The sequence below is a fragment of the Enoplosus armatus genome, chromosome 2 (assembly GCF_043641665.1).
Source record: "Enoplosus armatus isolate fEnoArm2 chromosome 2, fEnoArm2.hap1, whole genome shotgun sequence".
In the NCBI taxonomy this organism is placed as follows: Eukaryota; Metazoa; Chordata; class Actinopteri; order Centrarchiformes; family Enoplosidae; genus Enoplosus; species Enoplosus armatus.
The window spans coordinates 27355593-27380209 of record NC_092181.1 but is presented as its reverse complement, the minus strand read 5'-3'; the positions used below and the strand labels follow the sequence as shown (position 1 = coordinate 27380209).

The 24617-nt window shown below is 43.6% G+C and overlaps 3 protein-coding genes across 3 annotated transcripts; 2 read left to right on the top strand and 1 right to left on the bottom strand.

Moving 5' to 3' along the window:
* Window positions 1-1961: 1961 nt before the first annotated feature.
* aplf (aprataxin and PNKP like factor) lies at window positions 1962-14476 on the bottom strand. The gene is made up of 11 exons (XM_070915381.1): window positions 14384-14476; window positions 12763-12834; window positions 10328-10491; window positions 9608-9794; window positions 8749-8884; window positions 6352-6425; window positions 6190-6300; window positions 5683-6038; window positions 4202-4318; window positions 3812-3858; window positions 1962-2167 (listed from the first exon to the last, which is right to left on the bottom strand). Exons 1-11 carry the CDS (start codon window positions 14474-14476, stop codon window positions 1962-1964), a joined length of 1563 nt encoding a protein of 520 aa, XP_070771482.1.
* Window positions 14477-15260: 784 nt separating this feature from the next.
* fbxo48 (F-box protein 48) lies at window positions 15261-17820 on the top strand. The gene is made up of 3 exons (XM_070922956.1): window positions 15261-15314; window positions 16142-16472; window positions 17396-17820. Exons 2-3 carry the CDS (start codon window positions 16173-16175, stop codon window positions 17555-17557), a joined length of 462 nt encoding a protein of 153 aa, XP_070779057.1. The 5' UTR covers window positions 15261-15314; window positions 16142-16172; the 3' UTR covers window positions 17558-17820.
* Window positions 17821-19191: 1371 nt separating this feature from the next.
* cnrip1a (cannabinoid receptor interacting protein 1a) lies at window positions 19192-20967 on the top strand. The gene is made up of 3 exons (XM_070922945.1): window positions 19192-19370; window positions 20533-20677; window positions 20803-20967. The coding sequence occupies exons 1-3, from the start codon at window positions 19192-19194 to the stop codon at window positions 20965-20967; spliced, it is 489 nt and encodes a 162-aa protein (XP_070779046.1).
* Window positions 20968-24617: the final 3650 nt, after the last annotated feature.

Sequence of the window (24617 nt, the reverse complement as noted above, 5' to 3'; positions counted from 1 at the left end):
AGATGCAAACCGCTGCTGGACGATACTTCCACAGAGTCACTGAGTGTACGGAGGTCACATATGGGGTCACGAGCACACTTGTTGTTTTGGTTCGTGTGTGTGCAAACGGGCTGAAAGACGAGGAGAATAAATCTGAGCGTGTGGTGGTTCATAAATACACTCTCAGCCAATCGCGTCGCAGCTGAGCCAATCACAGTGAAGCATAACTCAACTAAGGCGCTTCTTCAGGAAGTCACATTGTTGTCTGGACGTTGCTGAGTGACACGACATGAACACACAGAACCAGTGTTTTTCTATTTAATCTGAACAGTGATGATAGAAATAAATAATAAAATATGTTTATATGAATCAATCCAATGTTTTAATTCTACTGTGTCTCACGTCATAACCGGTCACATGTTATAAATTTAAAGAATAAATGATCAATGCAGCTTTTTGTCTTTAATGACTGAACAGTTTTTCAGTGTTACAAGAGTTTTTCACGAAAGGAAAATACATTCAACAATGTACATTCACTTTATTTCTTTGTTTGATTTGTTTTTATTTAGGCATTTTTAATCTTCCAAATTCATCTTCGTGAATTTAAGATTTGTCCTGAGAGACTTTCTCAAAGTGAACTGTTTCATTAACTTGTGTACTGATGTACACAGAGAGTATCCAAGGCTCATTATCCATAGTACATGTACATAAGGAAATAATGAGGACAATATATAGTGCTTAGACTTTTACATTAAGCAACCCGGCAGTGTGTAAAGTTTTAAAATGAGCTCCACCAGCTGCAACAATAAAGTGATGAACACACCAATGCATCAATTACTTTTGGTACTTTAAGTATATTTTGATGTGAATACTTTTATGCGAGTAACATTTTGAATGCAGGACTTTTAGTCGTACCAGAGTATTTCTACACTGTGGTATTACTACTTTTACCTGAGTGAGTACTTCTGCCGGCAGGACAGGAAGAGGAAACAGGAAGCAGCTTGATGGAGGGTGCAGGGGGACCATGTGAAACCCAAAAATCTAAATAAATCAAAATCAAAATACAAACGTGAAAGTTTGTGCTTTTCCTGTAAAATACTCTGAAAATTGTACTGAGTTTGGTTTGTTTCTTGTTTCATAACAAGCCAACAACATGAAATCAAGACAGGAAGCTTTGTTTTCATCAGATGTATCTAAACATGTAAGAAAAACAGTAAAAATGACAAGAGGTCGACTCCTAAAACTCTAAATTACACATATTTACACCAACAGAAAGAAACTCATCTCATCTTGCTGCATAAAGCTGGACTCGTCCTCAGAGAGGCAGGCGACATTTTGTTAATTCAAATTAGCATTTAAAGCTGCACGAGACCTGCCTGTCATACAAAAACACCTTTCCTGAATCAGCCGGAGTTATTGGAAGTCCATTGTTGTGATTCAGGGTTGCCATGACGACACCTGCACGTCGGCAGCCGGAAGCAAATGAACTCAGAAATCTTTAAACGTGTCGTCAGTAAACAGACGAGAGGCCGCGGAGCTGACGCCGAGGTGCTGCCGGAGCGAAGGCTTCACTGCACAAACTGGTCCGGAGCCTAATCCACGTCCACGTGTCGTAGAGCACCTGGTTTCAGCGCTCAATGTGTCCATGGTGTGAAGAAGGCTGGGTGGAGCCTCCGTTTATGGCTTTCAGTGCTCCCAAAGTTTCTACAAATGTCGACAACACAAAGGCACCAGAGGGACGCTGCTCTTCAACATCGGGGGGGGTGAAGAGTCTCAGATAACGTGACTCCAGAGAACCATGAGGGAGCTCTAGTCTGGGGTCTCGGTAAGTGCAGATGTTCAGCAGAGAAGACACAACCTGGACTGAACATGGCTGCTCAGGACTGGAACTAATAACTGGTGTCAAGGACGGTTGTTGAGGTCGTCCTCGGCGTGTTCTGGACTGAAGGTGAGTCTCATTAAGGTGGCGTCTCTCTGTGCGTCTACGTCCTCCTCAGAAAGGTCTTCGCTTCTCTCTGCAGTCCTTCGATGTCCTCCTTACCGTCTTCATCGGAGTCGGGAGGGACGTAGTCCGAGTCGTCGCCCGCGTCCTCGCTGTCGTCGTTAATGAAGCTGTCGTCGTCCCCAAACTCCTCATCTTCATCTTCATTAGCGGGGGGCTTTTTGAGGACAGTCCGCGTGGCGTAGGCTGCAGAAGCATCAACAGAGAGACATGAGTTTACACAACACAAAGGCTTTGTTCTGCTCGGACTTCAGTACATCTTTGACTTTAAAAGAGACAAAAGAGGAAGTTTGACATTTACTCTTCATCACCCAGCAGCTCGACGTCTCCACAAACGTCAGCGACATTTTTGTGGAAAGTTAGAATAAAGATTTGGCAGAGTAATTACAGCGTGTGAACTATTGGATATATCACACACATGAACCGTTCACGTCCCCTCAGCATGATTAGCACATTAGCATGCTAACAGGCTAATCTGTGACGGCGAACACTTTGAATGAAGGAAGTATTCACTCGCAGCTGACGTGTGTGGACACGTTTCCCAGCATGCATTTCACGTCAAACAACGGTGATGGTGGAGGATTTAAGTTATAATTATCATTCTGCATCTGGCGACAGAGTAGCAGTTAGATTTAGGATTTGTGCTCGATTTATTGAAATAAAAGAACGCCTGTTTGAAGATGTTTTGGAGATGTGAGGAGCTACCTGCCAGGCTGGTTAATCTTGAACACTTTGTCCAACAGCCTCGTACGTTCAGGTCTCACAAAACACATTTATAAATGAACCGGCGCAGAGTCTAATATAAGAGGTTCACTGACTACAGGCGTCTCTGTTGACTACAACTCGGGGTCAAACCGGTTGAAAGCTCGCCATGAAAAAGCTCGTAAGTGGCCCTTTGAGTTGAGATGATTCTGTGCAGGGGTGTTGACGTGTGATCACCAGCTGAGCTGCTGCTGTTTGTTCTTCAACGAGTACATTGTTATGATTTCTGACAGAAGTGATCCTTCAACACGCCAGGATTCACGTTTCAATGACGTCCTTTTGAAAATCCGGCCCATGTGTCCGATGATGTCCGTCGCTGAGTGTATTTTGATGCAGATGAAACACTTTCCCACATTATTTACTCATTAAAAGAATGAAGCAGGACGGTGCAGCCGGCCAGAGGTTCTCTCTCTTCTGCTTCATGGTTTTTAATGCAGATCTCACTAAATCTGCCGCAGTAATAATAATAATAATAATATGAACAAACCCAGCATTCAGTTTGGAACACACTGAAGAGGTGTCTTATGAAACGCTGGAGGGTGTTTTTGGGTCAGAAGGTCGTCTCATCTCTGGGGGGGGGGGGGGGGGGGGGGGGCAGGGGGGGGTGGTGACAAAACAATCAATAGGTCCTATTGGGTTTATAGATCCTGATCTGCTGAGTGTGTGTGTGTTTGAGAGGGAATGCCAGAGACTTGACGCTCCACAGTGATCACCACACCATGTTTCACCTGGTGGTGCGTTCATGTTCTGAGGAGAAGGTCTGACAACAGAGCATTATTAATCTATGATGTTTGCTTGTTATAGCAGAAAAAAAAAGACAAAGCAACAATTACAAGAAAAATGAGGCTGTGATTAAATCATGTTCAAGAACTAATAACCTTCCTAAAGGCTTTATTAAATTTGTATATCGAGAAATGTATTAGATATTAAGATGTATCGTATTTCTTTGATTTAACAACTCTTAAAGGAATAAAAACATTTAACGCAGATTGCGTTTCCTGTGTCCTTCGTGTTGATGTCATTACAATCAACATGAAGAACCAGCGAGACAAACGAAGACACGCGTACCTGCTCTCTTGGTGTGTTTGTATTCTTTCCTGTGAAGAGGATTTTTCCTGGGAGGGAAAAAAAAAACGGCATTAATGTAATAAATGATATCGATTCTTTTTCTTTTCTGAGGTGTTTTTTTTATTACAGACAGAGAGATGATGATGATGATGATGATGATGGAGAGAGAGGGCTGGACTTCAGAGAGGATGTTGTGGTTCAGGGTTAATTACGGTTTTAATGCAAAGTCGTATTGAACCACCTGTAATGTGTGTGTGTGTGTGTGTGTGTGTGTGTGTGTGTGTGTGTGTGTGTGTGTGTGTCAGTAAACATCTCTGCCATTAACGTTGGCTTCATCAGGTTTCCCATCATTCCTTTCAATCACTGCCTTTCATCGGACTGCTGTCTGACCTGTAGCAGTCGGTGCCATAAGGGCACTCAGGTCGCTCCTCCTCCTCCTCCTCCTCCTCCTCCTCGTAGTCGGTGTCACCGGGGTGACTGCACTCCTGGAAGTGGACCGGGTTCTTCCTGGAAAAAACAAACAGGGAGGTGATCAGAGGTGCTGCTCCCTCTTTTTGTTTTGTTTTTTACATTATGTTTATTGGTTTTTGGCATCGAAGGAACATCATCATACAAACCCCCCCCCCCCCCCCCCACCCTCGACAACAAATATTCAGAGAAGAAGAGAAAGAAAAAGAGGGAGAGAAAAAAAACCCCATACATAATTAAAATAATAATATAATAATGATTAAAAAGGGCATGGAAATACATAAAAATGAAAAATAAATGTTTTAATAGTATATATTGATAAGATGTATAGTACTGTCATCTGTTTCACAGGAATTACATAAAGGCGTCCCATATTTCCTTGAATGTTTGTGAGTTCCCTCTGGACACGTACGTTCGTTTCTCCAGGTCGCCTCACTCTCGTGGCCTGAAGCAGACTCATATTAATCAAGAGATCAGGATAGATTCTGACCTCCACAGGACCAGGTCGACTATGTCTTTATGGCATCCCCACGTACAGCGCAGCACAGCGCCGACACTATCATGGCACTGGGATTATACTGCTGAGTCCATCGTCTGCGTTTGTGCTTTTAAACAAGCATTTTCCCGCTCACTCTCTGTAAGGTCGACTTTTAGATCGTCTCTCCCAGCAGTGAGTCTCTCCTTCGGTCTGGACCGCAGCATCCGCCTTCAATATCCATCAAACGTAGAGCCGTCCTCGCTATAGTTGACATGGATGGCTCTTCCAAGGAGTGGGTCTGCGAACCAGCTGATTCTTTGAGTACATTTCATTTAAAAAGGACCAAACGGTGGTGGTTTAAACCACTGGGGCCGGACTGGGGCCGGACTGGGGCCGGACTGGGGCGGACTGTTGTGTTTTAGACAAACTCACATTAAACAGTTGATAAACACTGTCAACCTGCCTGTAGGAAAAGACACGGCGCCTCCTGCAGGCAGAGAAGGTAACAGCAGCTGCAGCTTTATTCTACTGCTGTTTTCTTATTGTGTGTTTTGAGTTTCACCTGTTGGCTGAAACAATAAAATACTGAATAAAAACGGAAGATTTATGTGTCTGTCTAACCTCCAAAACACACACAAAGACAAAGACGACGTGAAGACAGTTTGGGTTTTAAAAGTTTGGCAGATTCAGAGGTAAATCATTGCGGCTGTGACGCTCCTCTCCAGCCAGAAGCGTTTGGACCTGATCCAGTTCTCTTCATGTTCATCAGCTCGAGTGCTCTTCCTCTCATCTTTGTAGGAAACCGAGCCACATCAAAGTAAAAGCCCTCTGGCGGGACTTGAGATTCATCCCCAGTCCTTCATGCTCTGACTTTCTTTGTTTGATGTGAAGCAGCTGCGCTGCTGCTAGTGCAGGTGTAACGTACCTGTAGCAGTCCTTCCCGTACGGACACGGCGCTCTGACGCCGGCTTTGGACCGAGCGGATCCGGACGCAGAGCCGGACGCAGAGCCGGACGCAGAGCCGCTGTTAGACCCGACAGACTCTGCTCGTTTGGTCATCTGACGTCCGTTTTTCGACTTCTGGTCGTCGCTCTCAGGTCGGCTGGTTCCACGCGTCCGTGTCGGGGTGTTGATGTCAGCCGGAGATGTCTCTCCTCCTCCTCCTCCTCCTCCTCCTCCCTCTTCGTCCACCTCCATGGTGAAGCTGTCGGACCCGTTGCTGGCCTCAGACCTGTTGGATGCAGTCTGCGGCCGAGCTGCGGGCCGCTCTGAAGGGGCATCCTGTCGACAAAACACAACAGGGTGTCAGTACGGAGACGTGTTACTGAGCGGGCCGTACCTGTACAGGTGAGAGGTGGTGGCTACTTCCTGGAGGGAAAACAGTCAAATCATGATAACAGCCGCTGACTACTCGCTAACAACTGCACTCAACTGTTTTAGACTGAGCTTCTTCTTTTTCGCTCATCTTCCTTCTCCTCTTCTTCGGCATTTCCTCCTCGCTGAGCTCCGCCTCCTCGGGTGAGGAAGTCCTGGTGGGCGGGGCCTGTTTGGCGGCAGCTCGTCTGGGGCTGGTCGACGTCCTGGTGGGCGTGGCCTGTTTGGCGGCAGCTCGTCTGGGGCCGGTCGAAGCCGCTGCAGGTCCTTGACTTCTCTTCACAGCTGATTGAAGTGAAACACAGAGAAACATCAGACTACAGCTGGAGACCGACTGACGTTTGAGGCCAGTCGCTGGACATAAAACATTTTACAGCGAGAAAATAAACTCTGTAACGGAGAGGAAGGTTTCTAAATGTCCTCACACAGATTTATAAATATAAATACAAATATATCTGTGATGAACAAGTATGTAACCAACTTACTGGTCTAAGCTCTGACAAAACACCTCATCTATCAACACCAAACTGGGTCTGAGTTGATCTCTCTGTTTATCTGAAGGGACTTTTAACTTTGTTTACAATAACATTTCTTTGACCAAAACAGTTTCTGAGATATAAATAAATAAATAAATATATAACAAATATAATCTAAAACATGTACTAAAGTATTATCAACAAAATGCACTTTACTCAAAAGGAATCGTCTCCTCTGACTGGTATATTACTGTGTATGAGATGATTACTGGGAGAGGACAGAAGAAGAAACACAGTTCTCTCATCTTTTTGTAATCATTTGCATAGTTAACTAAATGAAATCCTGTGGAGGTGAAATGTCTCCTGATAACAACTCAGAGACGTGACACAAAGTTCAATAAGTGAAGTAGAAAGTAGCACAAAATGGAAACACAAGTACCTCAAACATATACTTAATTACTTTCCACCACTACTAACTTATCCAGCTATACTGCACTTTACCCCCCCCCCCCCCCACAGTCCTTTAACTCTGAACCGGTTCCTTCTCCTGAGAGTCTAGTCTTTCTCTTTAGGAAACTGGAACGTTTCCATCCGTCCACTCTGTCCAGGTCCACGCAGAGCGGACGGACGCACTCATGAAGCCGCCGCGGGTCCATCCAGCAGAGCAGAGCCGTCTGCTTTCCTTCAGAGGAAATATTAGAGGAGCACTCAGCTGTTTGATACTGTCAAGAACACAGCGGGGATCTCCATCTGTTGTAATTACCAAAGAACATCCTGACGCCCAGAGAAAGGCCAACCGCTTCACTTCCATTCATTCTTTTGTCAACGTCACTTTATCAAACATCCACTCGTTCAACTTCTCTATTCAAAACCCATCAGACCCCCTCAGACCGCCGGGCTGCTTTTTAAGGTCAACAAACGTCCGCAGCGTTCAGGCGGCGTCCCGACTCCCAGCGGTCCTGCACAGCATCACCTGAAAGCAGACTCCTTCCGGACACTCGGTGGATTAGTCCTGCGTGACGGACGGGAGCTGAAAATGTACCGGGTGTTTCAATATAAACATTCACTATATTCAATCATAGTTTACGGTTCACTGCCTGCGTGTTTAACTCACTGAGTCTGTTTGGACAAACCAGCCGAACACAACCCAAAGTGTCTCTCTGCTCAGTTAACGCAGCTGATTGACCGCAAACTTCAGGTCATCTTCACCAGACAGAGTCGAGGTTTAGCAGCGTTTCTTTAACTTCATGAAAACATACACTTCAGTTATGTATACGTGACAAAGGACAACAGGAACCTGAAATAACAGCTCATCATCGTTACCGGGAACCTCAGGACTCTTTACCAGATATCTAAACGGTCTGTGAGCGTTCTTTGTTCCCCTTCCTCTACATAAATATTATTAATACATCTTAATTGGTTGTAATTACTAGAGGACGCAGCTGATGGACAGTGTTTCCCAGATGTTGAGTTTGTTTTAATGATAAGATGGCGACCATGTTGTCAACACCTCCTGTTTTTCTAAATCTAAATCTTTGTATACATGTTCTTTATTTACACTACACACTGTTTTATCTCCAACGAGTCTTATCTGTTTTATTATCATTGTATTTTATCTCCATATTGGTTTAATTGTATGATTTTATTTGCCTCCTGACATGTTTAAATCCTAGTTCAACCATTTAAAGCGCTTATTATTATTGTCAGTATTATATTAACTTATATATCTGATATATCGGTATCGCTGTAAGTGTCGGCTGATAATGTCTCCATGACACAGTTTGTCCACCAGAGAGCGCTGACGTCCCGCTGACTTTCTAAAAACACGTCTAAGGGATCAATATCAGGATCGGACTTTTCAAACTCTCAAATATCGATATCAATAAAAAAAACATCCATCATCAGTCGGGCTACAGGAGAAACAAATGAGACACATGTCCTTTCATAAATCTTACATAACTTTAATTTAATTTAATGCCTCTCCTCCTAAAACTCTGGACATTTTTAGATCCTAAATAAAAAAAGATTTTTTAAGGATCCTCGAGGACCCACTAATGTCTCGTGACGTAAACAGATCCAACCACAGAGCTGAACAGCTGACGTTCAGCTGGAACAGGAAACAGGAAACAGGAACAGGGTACCTTTCAGGCCGGAGGAAGAACTGGGAGCCGCTGCTACAGCCGCCATCATCCACGCAGGTAAAACTCTTCTCCTGGCCGCAGACGGAGTCACGTCACCTTGGTCTTCCTCCTCCTCTGGTGGCTGTGCAAAGTCTCCCTACATGAAACACAAAACACTTCATCAGAGCCGGAAACACTGAACACTGATTCAAAACTATAAAGCTGATCAGCCTCAATCATTGATGTGATGTGAACGCGTCACTACAGAAACACTGATTGTACAGTGAACCGGAGAAAAGACACCTGTCTGTCTCAGCAACACACTGTCGCGAGATCTTTGTTGCCGTGTTGTCATGAGACAGTAGGTGGCAGTAACGCACCTCTACACTGGTTTGCCACCCGCCGCAGAAGAAGAGAGTGACAAGAAAACACGGAGGTCTATCGTGAAACGTATCGTTACCATGATATAACAGTCCTCCCCTCAAAGACAGGATCAGCTGTAGTTTTGTGAATATGTCAGGATCGGACTCGACACGGATCCTGAGGATCATCGCTGATGAATATAAAAACGTTGATCTTACAGAACCAGCTGTTGTTTTTACTTTTTCATCAGAAGAGATGAAATCTGGAATTATTCCAGTGACATTTTCTGGAAATTTGAACGTGAAATTGTTTGTGGATCAAATAACCAGTCAGAAATGTCTGTTTTGTGGTAACCATGTGAACCAAATACCTGGAAAATCAACCTACTTCCTCACATTGATGTAAAAATCCTGGAAATCAAATATTGACAGAAATCAACAAACACAACCCGAGATATCAAACTCGTGAAAGCACATGGACATGACGTAACTCCCAGCTGCTTCTCTGCTCAGCAAACCTTCTTTAAACTCCGGCCTGGATTCTCAGCTTCCTCCTGGTTTGACGGAGCTGCTGGTGTCGACTCCTCAGCAGGAGGTGGAGTCTGTCCACGGTCCCGTCCAATAGGAGCAGGAGCTTCCACATCTGGCTTGGGAGAAACAGGAAGTCCTTCTTCTTCTTCTTCTTCTTCAAACATCTGACTGTTTCTACGGCGAGAGATATTTGACAAAATGACACTCAGCCTGAACAACTGCTGTCCACTTTTAAAACTCAAACAATTCATATTATCAGCGTTTTCATTAACGATGATGTGAAAAGCATCAGAGATCCGAACGTGTGAAACCTCAACGCTGTCGCTTTGATGCAAGCTGGAATTTCAGTATGAATTTTACATGAGCGTCGGCTGGTTTGAACACTGGTAACATTTGCTCGAGTGTCCTTTCCCGTCTGTTTGATCTGAACTTCAAACAGAGACTCACAGAGGAAAGATTAGCGAAGCCCGGAGACGACATAAATCAACATTCTGCCTAATGTTGGCTTTTAATTGAGCAAACAGATAACGCTTTAACACCAGAACACATTCGACCGCACGCAGTCGGCTCTGCAGAGATAAAAGATAAGACTTTGATCAAACAGTGGACAGCCGCTTCTTCTGTCTTCGTTTATTTACCCAGACGTTGCAGTAAATGAGATTCGGCTCTTGACATAATATTAAGACAGAACGTGACGTGTTAAGTACCTGGGAGTGAGGTCTTCTCCGCCCACGGCCACCACCTTGTAGATGAACTGCCCCGGCAGCAGAGAGAACAAGTCTCCGTGACGGAGAAGGTACCAGGAGTTTCTCTGCAGAGGCCGGGGGTCGTCGGTCAGGGACGACTGCACAAAGCACGGGTTCAGGTGCGTCTAAAGATCAGAACACCAGGATAACACACTTAACTCCAGTAGGGTTGTCTTTGTTTAGTCGAAGGTGGAACTATGAGCTGAACCTGGGAAAAAAGTTAAGCCTGTTATGATGTTTTAGGACTCTTTAGGTCTTTAAAGCGGCTCGACCGTGTGTTCGTGAGTCTGGTAGTGAATATCAGCTTCACAGTGACGCTCAGCTCACTGTTTATCTGTTCAGCTCTCAGCTCTCACAGCGTCAGCAGGCAGCGGCCTTCAGGTTTTAAAGAGTGAGCTCGGCTGCTGTTGTTGTTGTTGTTCTCTTTGATAATTTGATGAAGTGAAATGGAGAAACGTAGCAGTGACCACGACGCCAGCCTCAATTCAAAACACGGAATTCAGTTTGAGGAAGGCTGGTTTGAAAACATAAAAACATAAACTCACGACAAACGACGGGGAATCTAAAACGCATTTCTGATGAGGACATAAGTGGGGTGACTGAGAGTTAACACCACCAACCACCTCCACCTGCTGAGTCACGGCAACCCCACAAATCACTGGAACCCACCCTCCCCTCTGTATATGGAGTGTGGACTGTCCCTGGCGTGTCCCTCTGCCGGGTCCCAAGTCCACACATGATGGAGTACTTCAACATCGCAGCACCGACACCGACTGCAGCCGACATTTTGTTTTCTTATCATGACTCTTCTCGCGGGGCGTAGAGGCCTTTAGTTAGTCCACCTCTGACCCGGTCTCTCTGTAGCTCCTCTGTTAAAGGGGTCAGAGTGATTTTTCACCTGGAACAATCATCTGAAATCTGTGGATGATTTTCCGTCACGCTCACAGCCCCGCAGCTGAAACCTGCCAGCAAACTGAGTCGAGGGAAAAGAAAAACTCGACAGCGTTCGGATTTTCTCTTTAATGAAGGCGTGAAGGTTAACGCGCGATGTGGTCTCGGAGCGCCGGGCTGCTCTGTAGCTCTGGGCTCTCCAGCCTGGGATCAAGAGACCACATCATTGATGCCATTGATTCCACCTCACACGGTGGACTGTGAAGTGTTAATTACCTTTCTGAGACGACCATTAGAGACGTGCAGATGCATTAACAGCCATACAAGTCAATTTAACACAAACGATAATCAAGTGAGGTCAGCGTGATTGATGTCTTTAACGCGATGTAATCTTTTCTAACAGACCTCCATCTGACTTCTGCTGCTGGAATCACTCCGTTTCCCCTCCGGACTAATAAAGATCTGTGTATTCAACGTATTTCTTGGTAAAAGTCATTACAGTCACTAAATGAAGACAGTTTGACACCCGTTACTCCAGAAACCGGAGGTTTCCATTGTTGACATTACTGTAGTGAAAGTGTGTTATTCATCTGTGTACCTGTGTCGTAGTTTCTCCAGACCAAAACCTGGTTCATCCCTCTGTTAATAAACGAGGGAACCAAATACTAGAAACAGCTGTCAGGAACAACAATGTAATCCACCACAAGAGTATTAGTGTTGCAGCCTTACATTGTGCGGCTCCTTCAATCCTTCTGAACACTGAGTATATTATACTATATATAATATATAGTATAATACTGTGTATCTGAATGTTTACACCTGGCAGCCTGTTTCTGTGTTAATACAACCACCCACTCACGTCACCTGTCGAGGACTTTTCATCTCCGTTACCAGATTGACTCTTATGGATTATTATGGATTAGCTGTCTAAAACAAGGTCTCTGCAAGCCAGGCCCCCGACCCCGAACCACTAACATCACGTTGTCTTCTTCTATGGTAACAAGTGACACGATGTTCAAACTACCAACAAAAATGGCATCCAGGGTTGTGCTTATGAGCTTTCTGGCAGAACGAAAATGTCCTTCAAACAACCAGATACACACTAAACACACCAGAGTGACACGGGATGACTTCGATTTCTGCGACATTAAAGTTCACAGTGACTTTATGACACTTCTGAGTGGCGACTGAACAGCAGCTACAGTTACAGATTCCACCTTTAAAGCTGGAAGAAAAGGATGAAAAGCCTGAAGGTTTTGTATATATGGTATCCATGGTGATGTATCGATCACATGACAGATCAATGTGTTGCACATAAGGAAACAGCCTCAGGCATCACTGATGACGGCAATATGGCTGAAAACATCTGGGTAAAGCAGAGCGGTGAGCGGGAGATGAGCTTTGGAAAAGGGTCACCAGTGAGTTGATGGCGTGGATGTTTAAATCTTCATAAAGACTAAAGACACAACTCGCTGAGAGGACGCTCCTTTCTTTAAAAAACTCACCGGTTTGAGACGCAGCTGTCCGTTCAGGTTCTCCAGCAGTCCGTGAAGTCTGGACACTCTTTTATCAGTGACCTGAGACAACGTGAGGAAACACAAAGCAGGACAGACGGATTCAGATATGAAGCTTCCTTTTCAAATACAGATCACCATCTTGACAACTACCGGCCAGAAACGTGCTGTTGGTATTCATGTCAAATGACAAACTGCTTCTTACACACAAGAGTGTCTTTAAGTTAGTGCGAAAAATGGTCAAACTTCAGAGCATTCATGCTGTAAAAGGTACATTTATAACCTGATTGTCGTATTATTATTTCTTATCTGATTTTCTTCCGTTTTTTAATATTCATAATAAAAACAGATAAACTGTTTCAGCTGAACACAATGAGCCCTGTGCATGCTTCACAACACTCCCTGCATGTGGCACCAGGGGACCTAAAGAAGCAGAGAAGCTTCACAAACTCAGATGTGCAAAGAAAAGCAGTAATAACTGATAAAAAAAACCTACAACTGACTACAAAGACATCAGCGTACCCCAGCTGTTCCATGTTAGCAGTGTGACAGAGTCCTCCGGTGGTTCAGTGGGAGACCTGCAGCTCAGCTCTAACACTAACATGGTCTTTTCTGGGTGTGTATGTGAAATGCACAACACAGATATATAATATTGGTCAAAAAAAAACATTGTCATGAAATAATATCAACATTATACCTGATATACAGTGTAATAAATTAATAATATCAACAATGTAATCTAACAAATAGGATGATCTTATTCCTTGTGGATGGATAAACATCTAGACTTTTTGTTTAGGATTTTGTTATAATTCATTTTGATAACTGAAAAAACATAAACTGCACTGATGTTAAGTAATAACATCATCTTACTGCAATAAAAAAAGGCTCTTTGCATCAGCTGGGTGATGGCATCATACAGGTTCACCACCAGGTCCTGCATTAATACCTAATGATGTGGCCCTCTCTTGTAGGGGGCTCCTGTGTCAACATCTAGTTTTATCACCTTTATTATTTTTGTCTGTATTGTAACCACGGGGGACACATTCTTAAATTATGTTCAATCAACTTACCACAAGCAAATGTATTCATAGAAAACCTGGGCTCGGGTAGTATTATTCCATAACAATCCACAGAGGGACCGTAGTGAGAAGTATGAACCAAACCTAAAAGTTGATTTTTATAGTACATTTTTATAAACTAAAGTCATGCACTGTATATTAAATGTATGCCGAATTAAAGACCGGTATGTACTTATTCATAAACCGTCTTGAGATTTATTTTATAAATACAAATAATTTGCAAATAAACAAGAATATTTTAAATGGAAGAATTCTGGATGGAATTCGGCGAATGTGTGGATAGGAATCTACCAGGTACGCTTTAAATTGAATTTGAAACTAGCACAGAGGGCAGTGAATTAGGGGTCAACAGGGGCCCGCCTGCAATCTTTTGCCCGGTGGCTCCAAATAGCTCGATCCGGCCTGAAGACAACAGATGAAACGACCTTCTGGTGAACTCACTTAAAGCACTTTTACAGCTATGTCAATGTTAAATAAACCACTAATGCTAGAATTAAAGTAAACTAAGCTTAAGCCACAGGAGGACTCACTCCCAGTAAGGGCCCCCTGCCCAGCACCGTCTCCCCCAGCGGCAGGTGGATGGGATCCCCACCGTCCACCGGGACGAGGTCGAAGCGGGACATCTGCTCAGCGGGCGGGACTGGAGGGAGGATCACCCCGGCTCAGAGCTCTGAAAGCTAGAGGCGGGCTCATTAGGAGAATGAAGTGACACCAGGCTTTAAAGAGCTTCTTTAACTGCTGCATTCAGTTGCTCTGAAGGAAGAAAGTTAATCTGCGAGAAACAGACCCGAAAGCTCAGCTAAGGTCACAGTGAGCCATGCAGCAGTAAACGTTTACTTCTGCCTACCTGTTGTGGTGGCCAGCTGGATAATTATTTGTGTCTCAGGGTTGAAACTCGAAGTCAGAGGACCCAGCGCGCTTTCAAAACTTCCGGGATGCAGGGGAGCGTGCGCAGTAGACATGTGGCGCTGATAGTAGATTTGTAGATTTCCGAATTCCATCCTGATTTTTGTCAATTTAAAATATTCTTGTTTATTTGCAAATTATTTGACGTATAAAGTCAATCGTAAGACAGGTTATGAATAGGTAGATATCACTTTTTAATTCGGCACACATGTAACACACAGTGCATGACTTTAGTTGATCAAAATTGAAACCCAACTTTTTAATTTCTTTCACACTTGTCACGGATTTTTTTTTCAGCTAGAAAGAATAGAAATAAATAGAAATAGAAAAGAGAAATGCAAATATTTCTGCGACTTTATTCGGCCATGACTTGAGTCACGCCTTCTTTCTTTACTCCGAAGAAAATGTCAAAATAAACATGTTTGCGGTTCATAGCCGCGTGACCCATGTACGCATGCGCATTTAATCAAAAACACGGTGACGTGCGTCTGTGTGTAAACAACCGTTGAGGCATTTAAACAGTCAGCTGTCAGACACGAAGCGCCCACACTGCCGGTAAGAAGCAGATACTTCAGCGACACGTTGTCGTCTCGTACTTAAATCCACCGGCAGACATTCACGATCAGCGTTTTCTTGTAAAAATATATATATATTTGAAAAAACTGAAAACTGGGGGAGGGTTTGTTTTTCGGTCGCTGTTAGCTAGCTAGCTAACCGTGCAGCAGCTAGCCGGGCCGGAGATGAGACTCGTGTCGCTGAACGTGACTCCGAGCTGCAACAACGAAATCTGATTGTGTTAAAATAAGATTCACACTTTGATGCAGAACCCTGAGGCTTTGGCGGATCCACAAACCCAACAGGAAAACAAACAAATATGATTTTCATCTGGCTGCTGTGATTGTGTGCTGTATGACGGCCTGGGCGTGGAAACATGAGTTGTTTTGTAGGCAGAGCTTTTCCTTCCTTTCCTTCCTATAAAGTTACAGTTAAAGTTTAATAGAATATATAAGAAAAATATCCTGAAAGAGGAAATCAAAATATTTCCATATTGGTCAAAAAACAAAAAACAAAACAAAACATGCCCTTGGCTGCTTCTGTATATCTTCAAAGTTCTCGTCAGATTCAAAGCTAATCCTGAACCAATGGTGTTGTACAAGCTTCAAATGACATCAGTGATGCGGAAACTGCTCTACTTACTTGATATATACTTCCAAGCTCTGGTATCAGACAGTAACGTCACTGTGAATTACCCATATCAATAGAAGTGAATGGTACTCCTAGCTGAGCAGCTGTAGCACGTGTTTGCTGCAGCTAACAGTCGACAGTTTGCGTGACATTGTGTTTCGTATGAGAATGCCTTTGACTTTTCTCTGTTTTCACAGGCTGTTTCAAACTGTTGGACTCTGAGCTACTATGCAGCATGACCCCACGAGGACCTCCCCTGCGTTTTTCCTCTGTGAAAAACGGCCCTCCCTGATATCCACCTGCGACACCCACCTTCAAAACTTTGCTGAAACACTGCCGGCGGAGATGAGCGTGAAGATCTTTGGTGAGCTGGACGCTGAGAGTCTGTGCAGCGCCTCGCTGACCTGCAAGCTGTGGCATCACATCATCGAAGAGAGCGACCAGCTGTGGAGGAGGCAGTGTCTGCTGGTCGGAGCCGTCTGTCAGAGGGAGGTCGACAGCGACAGGAGACACGGCCTGTCCTGGAAGGTGGGTCAAAGTCAGAATAAGCTGAAACAGGCTTGGACTAACCTGAGTAGGTGCTAGTCACAGCATTGTTTGTGTTCATTCTGTCTTTTAGTGCCGGCTCTCACCACCAGGGTGTTGACAGTAACTTGTGTTGTGACTAATAAAGATGCCCAGAATGATAACGACACATGATACCTGATGTAAAGACCTCATCATTTTGCTTTTAAACATTATTTATGCAAAATAAAAAGCATTCATTCTTTCTTCTTTCTTCTTGGACCTCATGCAAGAACATTTTAGCATTTTTATCCTAAACCTTTGAGGTTTAGATTCAGCAAACCCGGATAACTGCACAAACCATCAGAAATCGCTCATTTCACCTGCTCATGAGCAGGTGTGTGTTTGTGAGTTTTGATCATTTGCACAATCAATGCCCCTGATTTTCTATGTAAGGCCACCTGCTCCGCTCTGTTTGTGGGAAGGTTTGTTTCACAAAAATGTCACCAAGAGAAATAAGAAGAAGCTTGAAGTCCTGCTGTCGGAAGTCAGCAGAAGAAAACACATTTAGAGAGTCAGGAGTCGTATTAGGACAAAACAATTGGAAAATATTAATAGAGCTGCCAGCGACCCGTCATCAGAGAAACACTGTACTGTTTGACTTGAAGTTTGATGCTAAAAACATCAACAAAGTGATGTGACGTCACAAAGAGACAGAATCCGTTCAGTCACAGGTGATGTTACACTGGCAGGTGACCTGCATGAAGACAGCTAACCGCTGCAGGTCAGATCATAGCTGAAAGACAGGACAGGTAGAAAATGCCAGAGGACGCTTTAATTAAAGGACTTACTCCCATTAAACTAGAATTGATGTAATGTAAATATAAGAATATCACCATCAAATGTGATGTTGACTGAGAAGCGGCCGTCCTGTTTCCTGTCTGCAGGTCACACTGGTGAGGAACTACACCCGCTGCTGTCTGAAGAGGGACTGGCTGAGAGGACGTTACAGCCACGTGAGATCAGCGGAGGAGCTGAGCGGCAGGATGATGGCGCCGCTGGACGCTGAGACCTGGGGGGAGATCCTGCAGGCCGAGCTGGACAGATGACGGACGGCCACGTTTAGGATTTTATGTGAAGCACCTCTGAGTGTCTGATTTTTAACTCTAATGTATATTTTATACTTTTGTGTTTTATGTGAATACGCACAAACAATTGTACATAATTTTTCTTTTTTTTTACTTTTTTTAATGAAAAAATGGATCATGAGAAATGATACAAATGATATATGAACATTATTGGCTGAACTATGAAGCTGTTTCGTTGCTTTGATGTAAATATGGCTGAGATGTAATAAACCACATCGTTGTGAAGCGTGTAACACAGTTTCTGTTGACTGTATGTTTCTCCAGTACTTCTGGATTTCTGTATTTAGTGGAGGTGGAGTACTGTAGTGCATTACACTGTGAGGTGTTTCTCTTATTGTGTCCACCCAGGTGACTGTTTCACAACCTAAAGTCTCTTTACTCTGAAAGACATACCACAGTATGCAGTATACAATATACAGTACAGTACACAAATACAATGGTAACAATACCTCCTTAGTATTTTAGAGGAACTTGACTGCGTCTGTAACAACACACTGCGGCCGAATGCAGAAACTCCTGTCTGATGTAACATGAAGTAAAAACCTCTAAAAATCATTGTTGAACAGAAGCAAACATGTACTGAAGAAGTACTGAAGAAGTACTGAAGGAGGAGAAGAAGAAGAATAGAGTTTAATTTCAATATCGGGTGAAAACGTCATAATAAATGAAAAGGACAAAAAATAGGGAAGACGGAGGGACAGAAGAAAGGAAAAGGGAACTTAAGGAAAGAGGAATGAGTATTGATGATATTGGCATATTTATTTCTCATGATTTGAATATAAAATGTTGATATACAACAAAACCACCGCAGTCAAATAAATGTGGAGAGTGAAAAGTTTAATATTTCCTTCTGAAATAGTGGAAGAGAAATATATAATATACATGAAGTATAGTGATACTCAAGTCAGGTACCAGTACATTCTGTACATTTCTGGAGTTAATGTACTAAGTATTAATTACTAGGGCTGCAACAAATGATTATTTTTTATCTTCTCTTATTCTGTCACTTATTTTATTTTGAAGTAATTGATCGATCGTTTGGTCTATAAAACATCAGAAAACAGTTAAAACTCAGATATTCAATTTACGACATAAGAGCAGGAGAAGCAGCAAAGTCTCACATTTGAAAACCAGGAACCACCAAAGAGTTACGAGTTAAGACTCTTCAACCCATTGACTTCATTTACTGTAAATATTACTCAGTAAGATTAATCAATTACTATTACCATTATCAAATAATCATCAGCAGTTTCAGCCTCTCAAATCTGAATATTTGTTGCTTTTCTCTGTCAGGAAATAGTAAAATTAAGATTTTTGAGTTTTGGACAGGAGAAGCTCTCAGAGGCTTTGGAAACATCGTTCACGACGATCGATTAATCGAGAAAGTAATCGGAGGATTCGTCTATTCTGAAAACAATCGTTAGCTGCAGCTGATACGATTTTGTCCTTCACGCTTTTATTTTGAAAGACGTAACCGGAAGCCCGGCAGCGTCCAGCTCTACTCTGGTCCCTCCTCAGCATCACCGCATCATCCGCTGTCCTCTCCCTCGATACGGGACCCAAATTTGACCCCATAAAACACAAAGCCCGGGATAATGGACGACGTCCCTCCGATCATCAACATCTCCATCTCCCTGCGCATCCAGCCCAATGAAGGACCCGTGTTTTTTAAGGTGGACGGGACCAGGTTCGGCCAGAACAGGACCATCAAACTGCTCACAGGCTCCAAATACAAGATCGAGGTGGTGGTGAAGCCTGGAAACGTCGAGGCCACGTAAGAATAAACTCAATTTAAACCAATATATGTGTTCTTTTCTTCATTACAGAGTTCATCTGCAGCAGGACGCCACGCGGATCAGGTCACCTTAATTCATCCCCTCAAATAACAAAGGTCATACGTCAGTGTGTGAATAACGTGTATGAAGTGAAGCAGCTATAGTCGCCCCCCTCCTGCAGGCCTGCAGCATCCGGTGTCCGCCTGAATAAATCATGTGTGGATCGTGTGTGATGGTTTTTTCGTCGCGGGTGGCGACAGGAAGCGTCGTTCGTGTGCTGATGAACAGTCAGACACAAACAGCTGATGTCGGCTCTGTTGGACTGGTTGAAGTGCAGCGGGGGGGGGGGGGGTCCACGTGAGGAAACGGCCTCGATGACACCGGGACGATCCACACGACGTCAGCTGGAAAGTCAAAGATACAGATGATTAAATCTAGTGTTCAGGAGGTTTTATGATGGTCTCCATGGTAACATATGTTAAACATCGTGTTGTCATCGAAGGTGCTCAAGTGCTGTAAAAAAGTACACGTTGAAATAATACCAAACATGTCCACATGTGTTGAAGACTGTGGATCTGCAGACTTCAGGGTCCACTGGGAGGTCTGGGACCCGGGGCGGTGCCGGCTTTGCCCAGTTGGTAATCCAGTCTGGTGATTCCTCTGTAAACCTGTTTAATTCAGGAGCAGGTTCAGGTTCAGCTTACGAGCCCTCTGTCCTCTGAAGGACACTGAACTCTTACTTCTGACTCAGCAGCTCCATGAAGGTGCCTTACAACAACTCTAAAGCCTTTAAATCAGTTTATAGCTATTTACTGATCGTCAACAGCTGACTGCACACAGCAGTCCAGAAGTCTGGTCCCCACGGTGGATCCAGAGGGTTCAGAGACCCCCCCAAGTCTGAACAAAGCCTGGTGAAACCTCACTGTAGGCTCATCAGCGGTGAACATTAGCAGCTAAGAAGAAGGGGAGGAACGGGACACAGAGCTGCTGCTTTTCAACACGGTCGCCAGAAAGAGTGTCGTTACGTTTGTTTATTTGGCAGAAGCTTTCGTCCAAAGTGACGTCGGGACAAGGTGCAATCCAAGACCACCTGCAGGTGCTTGCAGGTGTCCTATCACTGAAAAGTCCTTAATAAAGTATTAACCTACTTCTTCCTCACAGCAACATGAACATCGGAGGCATCATCTTCCCCCTGGAGCAGCAGTCCAAGGACGAGGAGTCGGTGGTTTATCACGGCCAGTACGACACCGAGGGCGTCCCGCACACCAAGAGCGGAGACCGGCAACCTGTCCAAGTCAGCATGGAGGTAAGACACCAGTGGCCCTTCATGAGATATCACAGGGCTGTTGCTAAGAGACAGTGGCAAGCGTTCAAATTAACGACCAGAATCATCATTTTTGCCGCAGTGACGATGATTCTGTTTCTGTCCAGTTTAACAAGGCCGGGACGTTTGAGACCGTCTGGCAGGCGAAGTACTACAATTACTACAAGAGGGAGCACTGCCAGTTCGGCAACAAATTCAGCAACATCGAGTACGAGTGCAAGCCCAACGAGACGCGGACCCTCATGTGGATCAACAAGGAGGCGTTCAACTGAGTCAGCTCATCCTTCCACTGTCCGCAAACCAGATACCTAACAGGGGACATCAGTTGAACCAGGACTTTGAACATCAGCATCACAATAAAAGGACAGCCTTGTCTAAAAGGCACCAAGTCAGCGAGGGTCTGGTATTTGTGTTGTTTTAAACAGGGCAGAGAAAATGGCTGTTTGCTACGCTGGTCTTTAAGGGGTTTTAGTTTTAAAGCTGCACTCAGCAGTGGTGCTTTTTGGCAGCTTCACATGCCAGCGAAAGGGAACAGTTTGAAAAGCATTAGCTAATATTAGGAAATCCTACACAGTGACATAAGTGAACTGCACACAGCACGCTCATGTTTGCCAGCTGGGCCGTTTTAAGATGTTTTATATCAAAGGAAACTACAGGGACAGAACAGGGAAAAGATCGGAGGCTTAAAAGTGCAGTTTTCTCTAAAGGGAGCGCTCACCTATCTGTGTTTTTGCTCTTATATTTCAATCGCTCGCTTACTGTGTGGGTGGATTTCCTTTCAGTGATCAAACATCGAGAGACGCTCCACATGAGTGTAGCTTTAAAGCAGGGGTGTGTAGGGTTAAAGGAACAATCGGACATTTTGTGAAATAAGCATCTTATCCACAGTCAGATGAGGAGATTTATATACGTTTCCTCTCGGTGCGTCCGGTACAGAGATTCTGTGCGTCCAGGATGTGCTTAGCCTAGCTTAGCTCAAAGACTGGAAGCAGAGGAAAACCATTTCTGACCTCAGCACTTTGCACGTGATGCCGGTTTCACACTAAAGTGTGTAAAGAGCAAATAGTTTGTTGGACATAAAGCGCATAATGAAAATCTACAGGTCTACACCGCAATGAAAACCATCACAATTATCATTTTCTCACCTGCTATCCTCGTCATCTCTAACAACACTGCGACTTCAGAGACGCACTAAAATAACTTCCAATCTCTACGGTACCATCATAACTTCTGCTCCCTCTCAATGCCAGAATCCCATCGGACACAGGACACACAATAATGTCTTTGTTCTGCACGATGCCAATTTGTATTTGTTCACTTTTGATGGAGCTAGGCTAGTAGTTTCCCCCTGCTTCCAGTATTTGTGCTAAGCTAGGCTAAACACTGGACCTATGTCTGTACTGCGCATATTTGAAATTCATATCAGTCTTCTCATCTCACTCAAGGAAAATAACAAATAATAATATTAACAAATAATAAATTAATGATGTTCCAACTGTTCCTTTAACGTAGAGTAAAAAGAAGCCTTCATGTTATGAGCAATGTCGCAGCACAAGGTGGGGGGGGGGGTTAGGGTTAGGGTTAGTCGAGCACACCAGCCAGCAGATGGAAGACACCTGTGGATGGAAGTATTTTAGCTTATTTATTAACTGTTTGTGAGGGAGAAGGGACGATGTATGAGAGTGTGTGCATCATTGTAATAGTTTTGACTTTTCTTATTTGTTATGTGTTGTGTTATTTAACGGAAAAATCCACCCAAAACACATAAACACTGTTTAAACAAACAGGTAGTAGTTCAAGTAGTACAAGGAATGTCACATTTCTGTCTCCGTTAAGTTAATTGATCCTTGTCTCTTCTTTCTGTGGATAACTGGCCAGTTTCAGATGCAGTGACTTCATTTTTCCAGCAGCAGAAAATGTGAGTATTTCACCGATCTAAAACAAGTGAGCAAATGTTTTGTTTCTGGTGTCAATCCGCCAAAATCAAAGAGTGAGGGTTGCTTTCTAGAGCTGCCATGTTGAAACTGACCATCAACAACCACTCAGGTGGAAACCTGTCAAGAAGAGGAAACCTGAGACAGAAATGTGGGCAGGTTGAAAAGAAAAGTTCATTTCTGTAGGAATGAACCAAACCTCACAGACAATATGAGCTCGAACAGTGTGAGTGGATGATGGTGGATTTATTCCTTTAAAGGATACGGCTGGTGTTACTCCCAAATCCCATGAAGAGGCCCAAAAACCATCTCAGTCCTGTCTGTCTTCCTGTCTGTGGCTCTCAGCTCGCAGCCCATTGGTTCCTACTGAAATCTTTAAAAACACCTCACAAATATACAGTTTCATGTTTAAAAGGCTCAGTCATTCCCTCCAACAGCTGCTCGCTGTAGTTGTTATCAAACTAACAGCAGGAAATAGAGCATTTGTTGGGGACTATTTTCAGCGGCGGATGAATCCACACGTGGAGCTCTAGTGAGTATTCGGGGCAGCAGGACGGTGTGTGTGGGACTGAGTCCAGATAAACTACAGTGTGTGTCTCCATGGTGATGAAGGACATGTCATGTCATGTCAGTGACACAGTGAGGCTCACTGATGGGTTTTAATAATAATAATAATGATAATAATGCACAGTGTGTGGTCTTTTCATGGGATTTGCTGACAAGAGTAGAAATATAGAATATCACCAGACTTATCCTTTAAGCCTTCAAACACCTCTGTCCCTCTGCTGAGAAGGGGACGTTTTCTTCTGTCTTTATTTTGAGACACGGTGCTCATCGCAGGCTGCAAGTGCTTCACTTTGTGTTACATTTGTGCCGCAACAGCTCTTTTATTTCTCTGTTTTCTCCTCAAGTGCATGGCTGGATTCATTTTGCCAAATATGATCTGTTTGTTGGTTTTTTGTTAAGATATCTCAATGCCTAAACCTTGCTGTTTTGTTATGTATTGAACTAAGGTGTATAAAGTGTCTTTGTGAATAAAACAGTGTACTGAACCAATATTAATGCAGAGTCACAGTTGCAGTTATTATAAACTTGAATATTGCAATTTTGCAGTGGAGGAGGAAGAATGAGGATCCTTTACTTAAGTAGTTAAGTATAAATACCACACAGTAAAAATACTCCATTACAAGTGATAGTCCTGCATTGACAATGCTACACAATGTAAAAATATATCAGCACAATATACTTAATGTACTTATCAAAAGTAAAGTAAAAAATGGCCCCGGTGAGTAATATACTATTGCGTATCTTCATTAGATTATCATTACTGATGTATTAATTAAGTAAAAAGTACAATATTTCCTGTAGTGAAATGTAGTGCAGTAGAAGTATAAAGTTGCATAAAATGGAAATACTCAAGTACAGTACAAGTACCTTGAATTTGTACTTGAGTAAATGTAATGTTAAACCACTGAAATTGTGTGACTGTGTAGCTGCATGTCAGAGGGACCTTTTACTATCCTATACAGGATAAACAGGCATTTTGTGCACACTGTCGCTATGACTAAATTTACAGATTAGCTTAGCACATATTTTAGCAGTGAACTGGATTCTGCTGTAATGAAAACTGGATGATCGATGCTTGATTTTATTGGCGATCTATGATGTTCCCCCTCAGCAAGGATGAGCTTCAGAGGCAGAGAGAAAACCTGGATGTGCTGTACTAGTCTTCTCCAAAGATTGTGTGTTTAAGAAGATGAACCACTCTTTGTCAAAAGAGACCATCACATCTGTCGATGAGGTCTTTGAGGCCTAGCCTATGTGAGTCAGTCACACAGCGCTCCCGACACAAACGTCAAACATTATTTCTACATCTGGTTGCATCTACTACTGTATTTTCATAATCTCTCAGATGTCTACACTCTGATCGGACTGAACATTGTTCTGGTTTAAAAAGTTTAAATCCTCCTCGGCTCTTCTTCTTTGTT